This window comes from Agelaius tricolor, unplaced genomic scaffold, assembly GCF_023055355.1.
Source record: "Agelaius tricolor isolate 1412-34295 unplaced genomic scaffold, bAgeTri1.0.p SCAF_22, whole genome shotgun sequence".
In the NCBI taxonomy this organism is placed as follows: domain Eukaryota; kingdom Metazoa; phylum Chordata; class Aves; order Passeriformes; family Icteridae; genus Agelaius; species Agelaius tricolor.
Window position 1 is genome coordinate 3,058,119 of NW_027269282.1, and position 13,986 is coordinate 3,072,104.

General features: G+C 47.0%; 1 protein-coding gene across 1 annotated transcript in view; it reads left to right on the plus strand.

Annotated features, from left to right (window-relative positions):
* The first annotated feature begins 573 nt into the window (after window positions 1–573).
* SORCS3 (sortilin related VPS10 domain containing receptor 3) overlaps window positions 574–13,986 on the plus strand; it is a 266,957-nt gene continuing 253,544 nt past the window's right edge. Inside the window, exon 1 of the mRNA XM_071446466.1 lies at window positions 574–1,539. Coding sequence (XP_071302567.1) covers window positions 937–1,539 — 603 coding nt within the window. The 5' untranslated portion in view covers window positions 574–936. The remainder of the gene's footprint in view (window positions 1,540–13,986) is intronic.

Below are 13,986 nucleotides of genomic sequence, written 5' to 3' on the forward strand. Positions count from 1 at the left end.
AAATCCTGCCAGTCTCCCTTACTGGACAGTGGCAAGGTTGCTGGGATTCCCACGCACACGCGCGAGTTCCCGCGGCCGGGAGGCTGCGCTTGGGACGGGCACATCCACACGCACGGAGCCGGCTCTGGAGGGATGCTGCTGGATGGCCGGGTCCGTGGGTGCGCTCTTACACACGGGAGGCACCCAAGAGCCGCTCATCCCAGCTGCGTTCCCTCGTGCCCCGTACCCGTGGCTGGCATCCAGCCTTTGTGCGTACATGTACACGCACACACACAGGGCGAGGAGCACCCACAGCGCTGTAAACACGAGTCTATGTACATATACATCAGGAGAAGCGGGGAATGACGGCTGCTTTCTCTCGGCCAGGAGCACACATACCAAATCAGGAGAGAAGGCTGGGTGATGCTCCAGCTGATTCGGTGCAGCGCGGTGTCCCGCTCCCGCCCCCGGCCCCGCTCCCGGCCCCCGGCGGCGCGGCGCGGCGCGGCGGGTGACTCGGCGGTGTATTTCAGCGGCGGCGGCGGCTTGGCAAGGCTCGGGGCTCCTCCCCCCGTGTGGTGGTACCCTCTCACTTGATCAAATCCTTGAACGTGAACAGTTTCACTGAAAAGCACTTTTGAAAAAAAAAAAAAATATCCAGCAACAGTAAGGAACAGAATCCAACTACCGGGGAGAGTTTTTTTTCCTTTTCCCCCCCTTCTTTCCTTTTTTTTTTTTTCTTTTTTTTCCTGGTCATCGTCTCAGAGGCTGAGAAAGAGTCAAGAGAAAAGCGAAGAAGAGAAAGAAGAAGAGCCAGAGAAAGAGGCGCCTTTTGCAAATAATAAATATTATAATTAGAATCCGGCCCCTTTCTTCCTAAAAAAAAAAAAAAAAGCCCTAAACGCAGCGCCTCATCCCCCCTCCCTCTGCAAGCCCCCCGACTCGCTCCGCAAAGGCATGGAGAAGGGGACCAACTGCTTTCCGACCTGCCACACCATTTTTCTCGCCTGGACATGGTTCTTACTTCTCTCTTGGTGTTGCACCGGCGCCGAAATAACTTGCAGATCCTGCTCATCTCCATCGCCCTCCTGGCCGTCCTCCTCGTCTCGCCTTAGGCAGGAGCAGCGACAGCCGCCGCCGCCGCCGCCGCGAGGATTACGGAGCTGGCCGGGCGGCCGAGCGCGGGGCTCGGTCGGGGCGGCGGCCGCCGCGGAGCCGGTGCCGGGCGCGGAGCCGGGGGGCCAAGCGGGGCCGCGGGGAGCGGCGCTCCGCGCGGCGGGGGCGGGAGGCGGCGCGCCCGGGAGCCGGGGCCCGGCGGCGCCGCGGACCCGCCGGAGCACCGAGGGGCGCCGGGCGCTGCCGGCCGGCGGCGTCCGGGGGGTGCCCGCGGCCGAGGGGCAGCGCGGCGGCCGCGCTCAGCCCCGCGGGCCGCCGGAGGATGGGAAAGCGGCGCGGCCGCGAGGGGCCGAGGAGCCGAGGCTGAGCAGCACCACCTTCGCGCTCACCGGGGATGCGGCGCACAACCAAGCCATGGTGCACTGGTCCGGACACAACAGCAGCGTGAGTACCGCCCCGCACACCCGAGCCGACCCGAGCCGACCCGCTCCGGTCCGGCGGCGCTTGGCGGGGAGGGAGCCGGGACAGCGGCGGGACGGGGCTGCGGGGAGGAGAGGGGCGCTGGGCGGGCACCGTGCCCTTATGGCCAGCGGGAGTGGGGCACGGAGCGATGGCCGCAGGAGAAAAGTTTTCCTGGGGAAAGGTGAAGGCGAGTGGGAGCACGGTTCTGCCCCTGCCCCCGCCCCCGGAGGCAGAGCCGCGATGCCCGGGCAGCGCCCCGGAGGGCCGGGCTGGCCCCAGCGCTCTGCTCTGCGCTCCAGCGTGTCCCGTGCGCCGCTGCCCTGGGGACCCCCACTCCCAGTCCCTCCGTATGTAATTAACACCGTGGCACGCTTTGCTGCCTCCCTGCCTGGGATGCGTGATGCGCAGGGCTGGTGGAAAAGCCCTCCGGTGCCCCGCTGTGAGTGCTGGAGGCAAGAGAGATCCCATTAATTCACTAAGGGGTGGAAAACCCCACAGCACGTCAAGGAGCTTTGAGGGGAGGCATGTAGTGCAAGCAGAGTGGAAAGTTTGTAAAAAAATCCGTGGGATCTCACGCCTATTTCCCGAAGTCAATAATAACGAGTCTCTGAGATGTCCCTGGAAGCCTGTGGGACTGTGTGTAGAGGGCACGTCCCAAGAGCCCGCACGTTGTGCCATCATTGTGCAGGACCCTCCCTCACGCCCACTCTGCAACGCCCGGCAGGTGGCTGTGGACAAAACTTGAAGTTTCTTTTGACTTGGTATCAGAAATACCATTCCTACTCTCATGTAGTCTGGGAACAGATGTAATTTAAAGGACTCTGGGAAACCTTTATGTCTGATGACAATATTCCCATTATTCTGATTATTATAGCTTGTCACTGCCTTGAAAATGCCTCTTTTATTGTTTTGCCACTATTGGAAATGAATATAAAGCAATTAACAGCATAAAGCAGATTGGTTGCATTTTCAGATACATTCTTCATGGAACTTACTAGCCATGAAAAAGCAAATTGTCTACCTACTTCTCTATCTGTGTCTCTATCTGTGCATCAGCTATAGGTTCTAATGTGCAATTCAACTATTCTTTTTACTTGATTTTTTTTTGTCTATTTATTGCTACTTAGGCAATAATTCTGACAGCAATGTAGATGTTACTTTGATTTAACCAAATTTTAAAGGCAGTTGTGTTTGCCAGACATGAATTTCACTCTCATTAAAGATGAAAGCAAACATTGAAGAGAAAACAACTGTATGGTATATTTCAGCACTTCACTTGTCTCTAGGACTATTTATTTTTAACATAACATGCCATGTACTGAAGAAAACAACCTATATGCCCTCTCTTTTGTTTCATTATGATGCTGAATCAAGTGGTGTTGGGTAAAAGAAGCTTAAATGCCTCCCCCATGCCTTCCCAGCACGGATTTCCAATAATTTTGAGTATTTCTGCTTAAAGTAGCAATGAAAACTCATTCTGTAGGCATTTGCAGGGGAAAGAAAGGTTATTTTTTTCTAAAGCACAGCTCAGAAAGTGATTTTCACAAAATTCACTCTCCTCAGTTTCTTTCGCAGAAACATGCTATTTAAATAACTAGATTCCTTCTTCTTTAAGTGACTGAGAAGGGTAAAGAAAGAAAATATCCTGATTGTTCATGGCATGCCATTAGGATTTTGCACCTCAGGATACCATGCATTGAAAGCTTCCAACTCAAAAGCACAAGCTAAAGCAAAAGATTGGTGTTTATTGCCAGGGTGGTGTTTGTAGGAAGGAGAAGCAAGCATGATAATAAATTCTAATGTTATTTTTTTGTGATTTTCCTAATATGAGGTCTAGCATTCTGAGACTTCTCTCCTGTCTTTTGCAGAAAACACACTGCATTTAGTAATTAATTTGATTTTTTTTTAACTGTGTAGAGGGAACCTGGGTTCTTTCATTAATTAACAGATAAGGCTGAATCCAATGCCTGGTTTTCTGCTGCAGCTCAGTTTTTACCTAATTCTATTGTTGGTGTGTCCATGGCACAGGAACATGAAGCAATTTGCCCAAGGTCACTCAGGCAAACAGTGTGGCTTCTTTTGCCAGCCACATTGGTGCCCAGCCCCACATCACAAAGCATAAATCTTCTTAGGTCACAGGAGATGTAAAGCAGCAGGAAGGTGTGTTGGAAATGGACAATAGATATTAACTCATGTCATGATTATTTCAGTTGACCTAGTAGAGTAGGTAGGATATGTATGTTATTGTATTCAGGCTCCCAAAGCAGTAAAGAGGCAAACAGCTTGCTTTTACCAATTCTGTAACTTGAACAGACTTCAAAAGCTCAGCTTTTGTTACTTATGTGTTATTAAAACATGAACAATCAAGTTTTGTGCATTAGTGGTGGGGTATTCCTAAAAACTGGATGGATTTGCAGAGATCTGCAGACACTCCACATAAGGGAGGTCTTTGCAGCTGCTGGACGTTTTGTTACCTAGAATGTTAAAACCCTCTGCTCCTTAATTATTGTTATTTTAAAAGCAAGTGTCTGTGAATCTCCTATCCCCCTTTTCTCACACGTCCCTGAAATCACAATTTAACTTACTTAAACATAATCCCTTCCAGGCAACAAACTTTTGTTTTCTGTATTTGCAGCTAGTGAGGTCAGGATTATGATAGAGGCAAAAAGCTGGTGAGATCAGGGAATTTGGGTTCTCTGCTTTGTCCTGCCCAGAGGCTTTTTCTGTGACCTTAGGAAAGACAATTAACCTCTTTGGATCTCCTCTTCCATGTTAAACGAGGATAGTACTACTTAGCTACCACAAAGTGGTGGTGTGGAGCAGAATTCATTTCTGCTTTGTACAATACCTGAGGATCTTGAAGTGAAAATCGTTAGGAAAATACAAAAATGCTAGTCTGTGTAGAAGTGAGGTTTGTGTTCTCTATGTTCTTATGGAGGGCACTTGGTTTAATTCAGTGGGTCTGATATTGGAAAAAGCAGACTTCTATTTGGGCTTCAAGTATCAATCTGCCCTAATAGAAGCATTTATTGAGCAAGGTCATGAAGCTCTTGAGGGACCTTGGAGAGATCAGATAAAATGTTTTCTTGCCAAGGCTTTTCTAAAGAAAGGAGAATTTTTAGTGAAAAATACTGTTATTCCCAAAAGATCTGCAAACCATTCTTTTTCCAAAAGCATTCATCTCTGAACACATATGCTGTGTACAAATTCAGTGAGCAGTTTTGAGTTCTACACTTGTTTTCCCTCTCTAGATGTTTATGTTAGTGCATCAAATTTTTCCTTGTTCTGCTCATCAGATGCTCTCTCCAACCTTCTTGTGAAGATGATCTGATTCCTCATATAATCTTTTCCTCCTTCCTCTCTCCTGACTTCTAGGATAAGGATGTGCAAAAAAAGGTAGCAGCACCTTTAATGCTCTTACAGTTTTAAATCTCACTATCTCATTTCTTGATAGTAGGTTTTCCAAGAGATTCCAAGAAGCTACAGGGAATAAAACACACTTATTAGGATTGCTCTCCTGGTATGATCACTGATGGAATAGGAAATGGGAACTGTTTTTGTTAGGTTTCAGAGTTGTGCCTCTGATGAAAGTAGCTGTTTATAGAAAGTACTTAATTTTGTCCATGCTTTTTCCGTGATTGAATTACCACAAATTCTGTGGCATTGTGACTGGCATTGTTTTTTTTTTTTTTCATATGAGAAGAAAAGATGCACATTTCTAGCTTTCTCTGGAAGACATTTTTAATCCACTACCTATGGAGATGCTGCAGCTATGATCACTGCATGCTTTAGCTATCCCATGTATATATGCCTTTGCCTTTTTTAGTAACCAGAGGCAAACTCCAAAGAATCATTGAATATTAAGTGTTGGAAGGAATCTTAAAGATGATCTAGTCCCACTCCCCATTGTCATGGGCAGGGACATCTCCCAGATTCTGGCATAAATTCTCCCAAACTTCCAGAATAAAGATGAGAAATGCACTACAGTGCCCTAGTAAGAGCAGGAGAGGGCATTTGTCTAAGGCATGTGTATATTACAGGTTGCTGCAGCCAGGCCAAGTTCCTCTATGATCCTAGGGGTTGGATTTTTCATACTACATGAAAAATGTCAGCAATGCAAGTTTTTTATCTCATTGTAGTACCACAGTGCAGAAGTTAAACCAGTGGAAGTCTGGTGTGCTTCAATGATGCAGCCGCTGCTTGTGCAAACCATGCAATTGCATTGATGCTTACAGCATGATCCAGGCCCTGAAAACTGGGGAGGGCAGGATGAGAGCTGGTCAGACACTGGACTAGGGTCTGGTTTTGTCTTGGCAGCTATGCTGCACTGTTTTGTCCAGTCAGCCTGTGTCATTTCTAGAGTTAATGTGGTTTCAAGATTCACCCCAAGACTTGGAATATGAGATGCCTTTGGGACAAGATAATAAAGAGGAGGCTAATAATGCTGCAGTAGCTTACAGACATTGGAAGTAGAGTTAGAAGATGCAGCTTATCTTTTTGGTTGAATAGGAATTAATATGCGTTAACAGCCTCAACATATGTCATACTGGACATTAGGAAAAGTTTCTTCTCGAAGGAAGTGCTGCAGCAAGGTACCAGAAGTTCTTTGGGGATTTTCAAGACTCATGTAAAGATGATGATCTGATGGGAACCACTCTGTCCTGGATGGGTTTTCTTTACCTCCTGCTACCACTGATCCTTTTTCTTTGCCCTGTCAAGCTCTGGGGGCTGGCAGTGACAAGCAGGTTGTGCAAGTTCTCCCAGTGAAGCCTGTCTCTTCCGGGAATGATTCCTCTGAATGCTTTTGGCAGGGTTCTGGTGTGATCTGCTAATGTACTGGTGGTCGGATGCTGAGACATTATTCACTCCCATGGAGCATTACAAGCTGAGGAGGCCAATGGGATCACTCTGTGCCAGGTAGTTTTTCATTAAGATGCCTTGCAATGCGGTGTGTGATGGGCAGTATTTGCAATTCCAAATAGACTGCTATGCTTGGAAGGGAGGAAGGGAAATCTTTAGGCAGGCAAAGCTGCATTTAGTTGTCAGCCATGGGTAACTGCTCCAAAAGTCCAGCTGGATTTCAGTCTAAAATGTTTACTCCTAGAATGCAAAAATGGTGAGAGAGCAACATTAATTGCACTGCCTTTGGCAGATATTTTAATTTCTATTCTAGACTGTTTTGTTCTCAAATAGCTTTTGAGTATGCTATGGTCTTGTTGCCATTGAAGGTAGGCCAAATCTGGCAAAATGTCTTTATGCTTTTCCACTTTTCCTCTACCTTTATTAATGTAGCTTGCTACTAAAGTCCTTCTCCAGTACTTTGCCAATCCATTTTTAATTAATGTTTAAATAGAAGATTGGAAGTAAAAATGAAATCAGCGTGGCAACTAGTTTTGTGGTTGTGTTGAGTTAGTAGACCAGGGAGAATGCATCTGGAAAATATTTTTTGTGTTGTTTCTCTCCAGACTGGTTTCATTGCAAAGTCAATTTGATGTTTGGACCTGGGTACTGTTTGTGGATCCCAGGAAACTGGCAGGTTCCCTGGGCCGTTTCCCTGCCTGGCACAGCAAAGTGTTGATGTTCTTGTAGCTCCAAGCTCAGTAACAGAACTGCTCCTGTCTGAGGTGCCTATCAGCAGTTTCTCTTCAGACCTCAGTACTCAGACTTTGCCATGATCAGAGATGATGCCCTAGGACTTGTGGCTAAGCTTTCAAAGTGGATTAAATGCAAATAGAAAAAGCTTTGTGATTCTTTAATTATTTTTTTCATAATGGAAAACATTCATCCAATTAGATGATGGAGTCTTTTTAAAAGAGGTTTGAGCAGATGATTTATGTTAAGCAGGAGAGATTTTTCTCAAAAGGGAGGTGAGATGAAACAAATATTTTCTTGAAGGCAAGGCTGTAGGAAGATGAAACTTTCTGAGAGTTTCCAAATTTACAGCTGTGTTTGTAGTAGGGATTTTAGAAAACATAGGAGACCAGTGTTGTCTAATGGGAAAAGCACAGCTTAAGGGCAAAGATCTTTGGAGTTACTTGCACTGAAGAATACTGGAAACCAGTCTTGCAAACAGTCAAGAATTGACTCAAGTCATACTGTAGTATCATGCTCCTTGAGCTCCCTGGATGACTGTGGGTAGAACAGAGAGCAGTACATGCTTACATCAGTCAGCACTTGCACACAATTCCAGATTCATTCCAGAATTGAGAGCCAGGACTCATGACTGGGGCTGCTTTGAGGACATTGCAGGGGACCTGTCACTTGTGGAGTTAATGCTTGGGTTTGGCTGGGCTCTGGTCAAGTTTATCTTCCATTGAGAATCTGTGTTTGAAGGTGTTGAATCCAACCTGCCTCAGCTGAGACAGCAAATTAAATGACATGTTCCTTGTGAAGCACTGAATACTATAATTGCAGAAATTCCCCAAAGCAGTGAAGTATTTGTTTGGATCCTCAGTTTAAATTGATGTAGGATTGATCTAGGCTACTGTACTCTAGTGGAGAATTCAACCTGCAGAATCCTAAAGCAGTGGGAAAGTAAGATTGAGAAATGAATACAGTAGTGAGGAAACATGGAACAGTACAACAAGGAGACATGTGGGCCCTTCATGTTTTCTGAATTACAGCCACAGGACTGTGGGCAGATGGATTTTTTCCTCTCTTGTGCACAGCCTTTCACTGTCTCTTGTTTGGCTGGGAGAGTTTGTTACTCTGTGGGAGTTTGACCCACACTGTAAGCCATGCTGGACAATGCTCTGGTGACGTATTTGGTGGAGCCCAACAGGAATTTTAAGCTGGAATAGCCCTTAGCTGGAATATACTTTACTGCAGTCACACCTTTGCATACAAGCTTCCTGGCTTGCTTAAACCCCGTGTAGGAATCCAAAGTAAACAATTTCCAAAATCCTAACTTCTCCTCATGTTCAGGGAGAGCTGCACCATTGTTGTTAATATTTCCTCCAGGCAAAAAGGAGAAGTGTTTCCTTTCCTGCCTTTATGGGGTATTATGAGACTGAGGCAACTGAAGAAAATTTGCTGCATGTTTGTAGAACGTGGCTGTGTGGGTGTAAACATATTTGATAAATAATCTGCCATGGAAACTTTAGGGTCAATTTCCAGCCTTCATAACCAGTGGAGTCACAGCATGCAATAAAAGTAAGAAAAGATGGATGCTGAGTTATCAAATCTCACTTTTGTTCCTCCCTCTCAGTGCTGAAGGAGACCTGATTGCTCTCCCACTGAAACGAGTGGCACAGCCCTGACACTGAGGCTGTCACGGTGTTTTTTTCCCTTTTTATTCCAACATGCGACACAATCGCTAAGCGGGCAGCTCTGCAGAGCACCACAGGGCCTGCGTGCCCCAAATAGCATCGGTTTTAATTAGCCCGGCGTGCTGCGGATGGGTCCCGGGGCGCAGGCCGAGGGAAGGGCGCGGGCTGCCGGCCTGAGGGAAGCGGCGCCGGGCGCTAGAGGGAGCGTGGGCCTCTGAGAAAGGGAGGGAACGCTGCCGGAGCCCGGACTGCGTGCTGGGAGGGCAGCGGCTGCTGAAATGTGGATATGGAAACCCGCTCGGAGTCACAGACTCTGGGAAGCTCCCGCTGCCTGGGGTTCCCTCTGCCAGAGACGAGAGGAGTCCTGCCAGCACTCGGCCGTGGTGCAGCGTTCCGCCATCCCGTGCAGTGATGCTGGCTCCCTTTGCGCTGCCAGGCTTTTCCCTGAAGGTGGTTTTCCCTGTGCCGGGATCTCTCATCTGCTCCGTCCCCTCCAGCCTGAGTGGAACCTCCAGCGTGGCCCTGCAGCTGCCGTGGGCGAGGCTGTGTTTGAACAGTGCGGCCGGCAAGCAGGGCGGCCGCTCCTGCCTGCACCTTCCGCCTCCTCCGCTACCCTGGCCCGTTGTTGTCCCCCCGCTCGGGGCACTTCTGACAGAGCCACCTCGCTGCCCATCTCCTCCCTCTCCGCTGGGGAAGGCAGGAGAACTGGGCTCCTTCACTTCTCTCCCTGTGCCTGATCCGCAGAGGACGCACTTGCCCTGACAGGTCCCTGCCACTTGGCACTCTTAACTTTTTCACCAGGCTGAAGGGTGTTGCACAAATCTTAGGGTTTGTGTTCATCCTTTCTTTTCTTGTGGATGTGGAGGAATAGAAAGAATTGGAATTCTTACCAGCCACTGCGTTGCGGACAAAGAAAAATTTCCCCCTTTGGGACTAAAATGTATGTTTGGGATTTAAAAAAAAAACTAGGACTGAGCAGCTGCAAATCACTTAAGTCAGTGATGGGCTGAAGAACTGGGATGCTGGAAGCAGCTGCTTTGACACTGCATCAGTCTGTAACGTGGGTACTGCTGGTACATCTTCAGTCGTGCTGGTGGTGGTAGGCTCCTGAAATGGGTTGAGCCTCTCCTGGGGATTTGGTAGAGGACCCCAGTGAGGGGTTAATGGAGCAGAAGTCTTGGCACACGGCTCCTGCTGACTTTCAGGGCAGAGAGAAATGTATGGGTTGAGTTCAGATGTGCATCCTTGGGCACTGGAGGAGAGCAGGCTATGCATGCAGGTCGTGTTTATGATTCGTGGTCTTGCCATTGCACCTCAAATATCTTGGATTCTCTATCCACAAGCAGGAGTTAATGCATGTGAAGGGCTCTCACTGAGGCTTGAAATGGATGGACATTTGCAAAAGCTGTTGGGTAGAAGAGAAGAATGTGTAAAACATTATTATGTCGCTCTTGCCAAAATACTTTAGGACCTCATGGGTGCAGGGGGGATGGAGTGGGAGCTTTAATTGGTTGTTAGCCTTTCTCTGCAGTTGGTGTCTGTTTGAAAAATCCCTCTCAGCTGTGATCAATACCATGAGGTGCAGGCAGATTTTGCTGGTCTGTGGCCTTAACTGCCTCTGTTAATAGGGAAGAGAACTGGGAGGTAAATTCTTTCTGCACAAGGCAGTGGGGTGGATGGCTGTGTATATGGAGACATTTTTCTGTTCCAGTCTTCCTGTCTTTTACCACCAAATCCTACCATTTTTGTGCTTGCACGATGGCAGTCATGACTGTACATAAAAATGTCTTTTGCTGCCTCCTTCTGCTGTGTATTCCAAAGGACATTGAAAGGAAGGTCAGTAGTATAAACTTTTTTTCCCTTTTTTTTTGAGGAAACTGAGGCATGCAAGAGAGGAGGGATATACTCTGGGCTATGATCAGTATTGATGGGCCACTTAATAACAAAATACTTACCTTACTTCATTGCTACAGCTTAGATGCTGTAGATATATATTTTTCTAAGAGATTGCATGAAAGGAAAATAGGTGACGAGTTAAGATGGGAAAGAACAGGACTCTCAATAGTAGAAAAGTAGAACATAGCTAAAATCATTAACAGATGTTAATGTTAAAGCATTGTAAAATTCTGTCTCAAAGGGTTTTAAGATCACCATTGTCTGCTGTTCCTATCCCTTTACCTGCTTGGCTTGACAGATCAAGCCATTTCAAATTGCAGCTCCTTTTGAGCTGGATGAGAATTAGTGTGATGAGGCCGTGGGAGCCATGAATTTGGGCTTTCATTGGAAATGCAGACAGCAGAGGAATCTGTCTGATCAGGGGAGTGGGAGCTGACTCTGAGGTGTGTGGATTGTTTGGATGATAGCACGTGTAGGTTTGTGTGCCTGTTTGTGCAATCTTACATGGGATAATGTAGAAGCATGTAAAGTTCAAGGGTCTTGTAAGCTTGTGTGGTCATTAAGGTTGCCTTCCCCTCCATGTTCCACTTCACAGCCAAAGGGGAAAGTCTTTGCCCAACACCAGGTGCAGGTGAAGTACTCCTGAGTGAGACAGGGCAAATGAATTTTCCTTCTGCCCCCTTGGTGGGCCTGGTTGGATTTCCTCATGGCAATCTTCTGCCAGGTTGAGGGCTAGACCAGTATGTGATGGATAATGTCCTCGTTCTGTCACCCACAGTGTCTTCCTAGTTTTATTCCCAACCAGCAAAAATGTTGTTAGTTCTTGACTCTGCAGTGGCAGCGTGGATGGGAGTACAGATGGGGGGCTGGGGCCTGGCACCTGTGGACAGATACACCAGCTCTCTGAGCCTGCATAAACCTTGTGTTTTCAGTGGGACAGGGGTTTGCTTCTGTCTGGCCAAAAGCCCCAGTGCAAGACACAAGACTGGTGAGCCTGCATGTGAAGAAGCACTGTCAGCTCGTGCTCACAGCGTGTGGTTGGAGAGGCAGACATGCATACCTGCCTACTGGGCTCTGAAAAACACATTTGTACCTGGCCTGAAGAGAGGTTTGCCTGTGAGACAGTGAGATTGCAAACCCGTGGGATAGCCGTGCTACTTGAGACAGCTGGTGTTTCAGAATAAAGAATCTTTGTTCAGGTGTACTTTGGCAACTATTGGAGCAACACCAGGATAAAGTCCCATCCAGTCACAGTGTCCATATCAGGTGTCACAGAGGTATAATAGAGATTGTTCAGCTGTCTGTGGTCAGACTTTAGGGGCAGCTGAGCCTTTACCTGAAGGGCTTTCAGAAAAGTGTGGATATGGAATAGAGCAGAAAAAAATCTGGCCAGGACAGCCCACCAGCTTAGGATTTCTGCTGAGTGATTTTGAGGCCCTACCAAGTAGCCATGCTGAACACTTTATCTGGTCTGTAAGAGCTGTCTGCTCTCTGAAGGACCAGGAAATGAGCAAAATGCCTGGTCATTTTTGTTAAGCAACAGAAGTTTGCAATCACTTAACTGTGTGCCCTCCCAGGAGTCTTCTCTCTCTCAGTGTTTGCTATCATCTCTGTCACCCTCCCTCATTCTGCTGCCTGTTTGGAGGGGTGAAGAGTGGCACAAGGTGTACTTGGCTGAGCATTACAGATGTGCTGCAGAGCTCATTGTGATTGATGCATTCGTCAGCTGGAGCCCTGCCAGCTATGAAAGTAGACACTGGGTGCCTTATGGTTCAGGCCAGATATTATTTTGGGGTCTGCTTCTTCACTCTGCTCAACTTAGAGGAATTCTGCACCTCTGTGACCTTTTTTCCCTGTTGAGTTCAGTTCAAATTGGTCCAAAGATTCCAAAGTTATTCCTCCAGTGCTAGCTTACACATAGCATGGTCTGTTGATCCAAAGCAGAAATGGTTTCTTTTTCAAGGCACCTAAACCACAGCTACAGCATCAGCATTGAGGAGTCCTTAATTTTCTTAATTAAGTGTTCCTGTTGGTTTTTGCTGTCCTGCCTGGAAACTCCATTCCTTTAATCAAAAGGCACCACTGCTGGTAGTGTAGCATTCTCAGTTTGCTTATACAGCATTTCTTTGTGGACAGGTTCAATGTACCTGCCTTTCCCTTTAATTAATTTCAGATTATCTGCATTACTTGTTCCACCTCACATACTGCAAGGAACAAAGCCTGCCTTTCTCAGTTGCACTGAGGTTTTGTTCTTATGGCTCTCAGCTTTCTATGGCTTAAAAAAAAAATTATTTGTGCTTCCTGTAGTGCTCCTGGAAACAGGCAATAAACTGGTTTGGGGAGATGGAGAAACGACTCACAGAAGGGGGAAGTAGGCTGCAGAATGAGATCAAATGTTAGATGATAAAATATTGAATCATTTGAGAATGCTGTGTCTTCTGTAGAAGAGGAGGTTCTCATTTTCTTTCCCAAAGACAAAGTTTAACAGTCATGAAAGTCCCTGACTAGTGGATGCTGTTCTTAGACAGGCTGGAATGAGCCAGAGTTCTACTCATGTGTTCATCCTGGAGGAGACAGGGGTGAGAGGCCAGAGCTGATCCATCGAACCGGTCAGAACACAGGAGTGAGTCAATACATGTGTGAAAGTGTTCTCTTTCACACCTCGTGGGGAAACACGTTTTCTAATGCTGCACATTCTTCCCTGAGAGAGTTGGCTGTTACATTTATTGCCCTTGGTACCTAACAGGTTTAACAAAACTAAGCCTGCTGTTACCTGTGTTTGTCAAAATCAGCTGTATGGGAACACCTCAAAGTAGAATGGGAGGGGACAGAGTGGATCTTCCTGGGCTCTTTTACATCTTTTAAAGTCCCATTTTAATCACTATATTGTTAAAAAAATTTGGTTTTGAAATGTAGGGGTTGCTATGCCTACATTTGTGTGTGTGTAAGGATATGTGACCTGATAACTACAGAAATAGTATATAAGTATATAATTAGAAAAAAACCTACGTGCCATGTAGCCAGGGATGATTTGGGGCCACAGTCTGATTTTCCTGCTTTTCCTCTGTTCCCTCTCTATGCCCCCACTGTAACTTGTGGGCTCTGATGCTATTACATGGTACTGCAGGTCCCTTCCTCCTCTTTCCTTTGCTGTGGCCTTTGCATAGTGGCAGTGGCTTGGACAGGCTTTGGTATGAGTGAGAGTGAAGGTTTTTCTGGGCCTGCCACAGCTAGGTTTGGAACCCTTAGTTACACACCAGGTTCC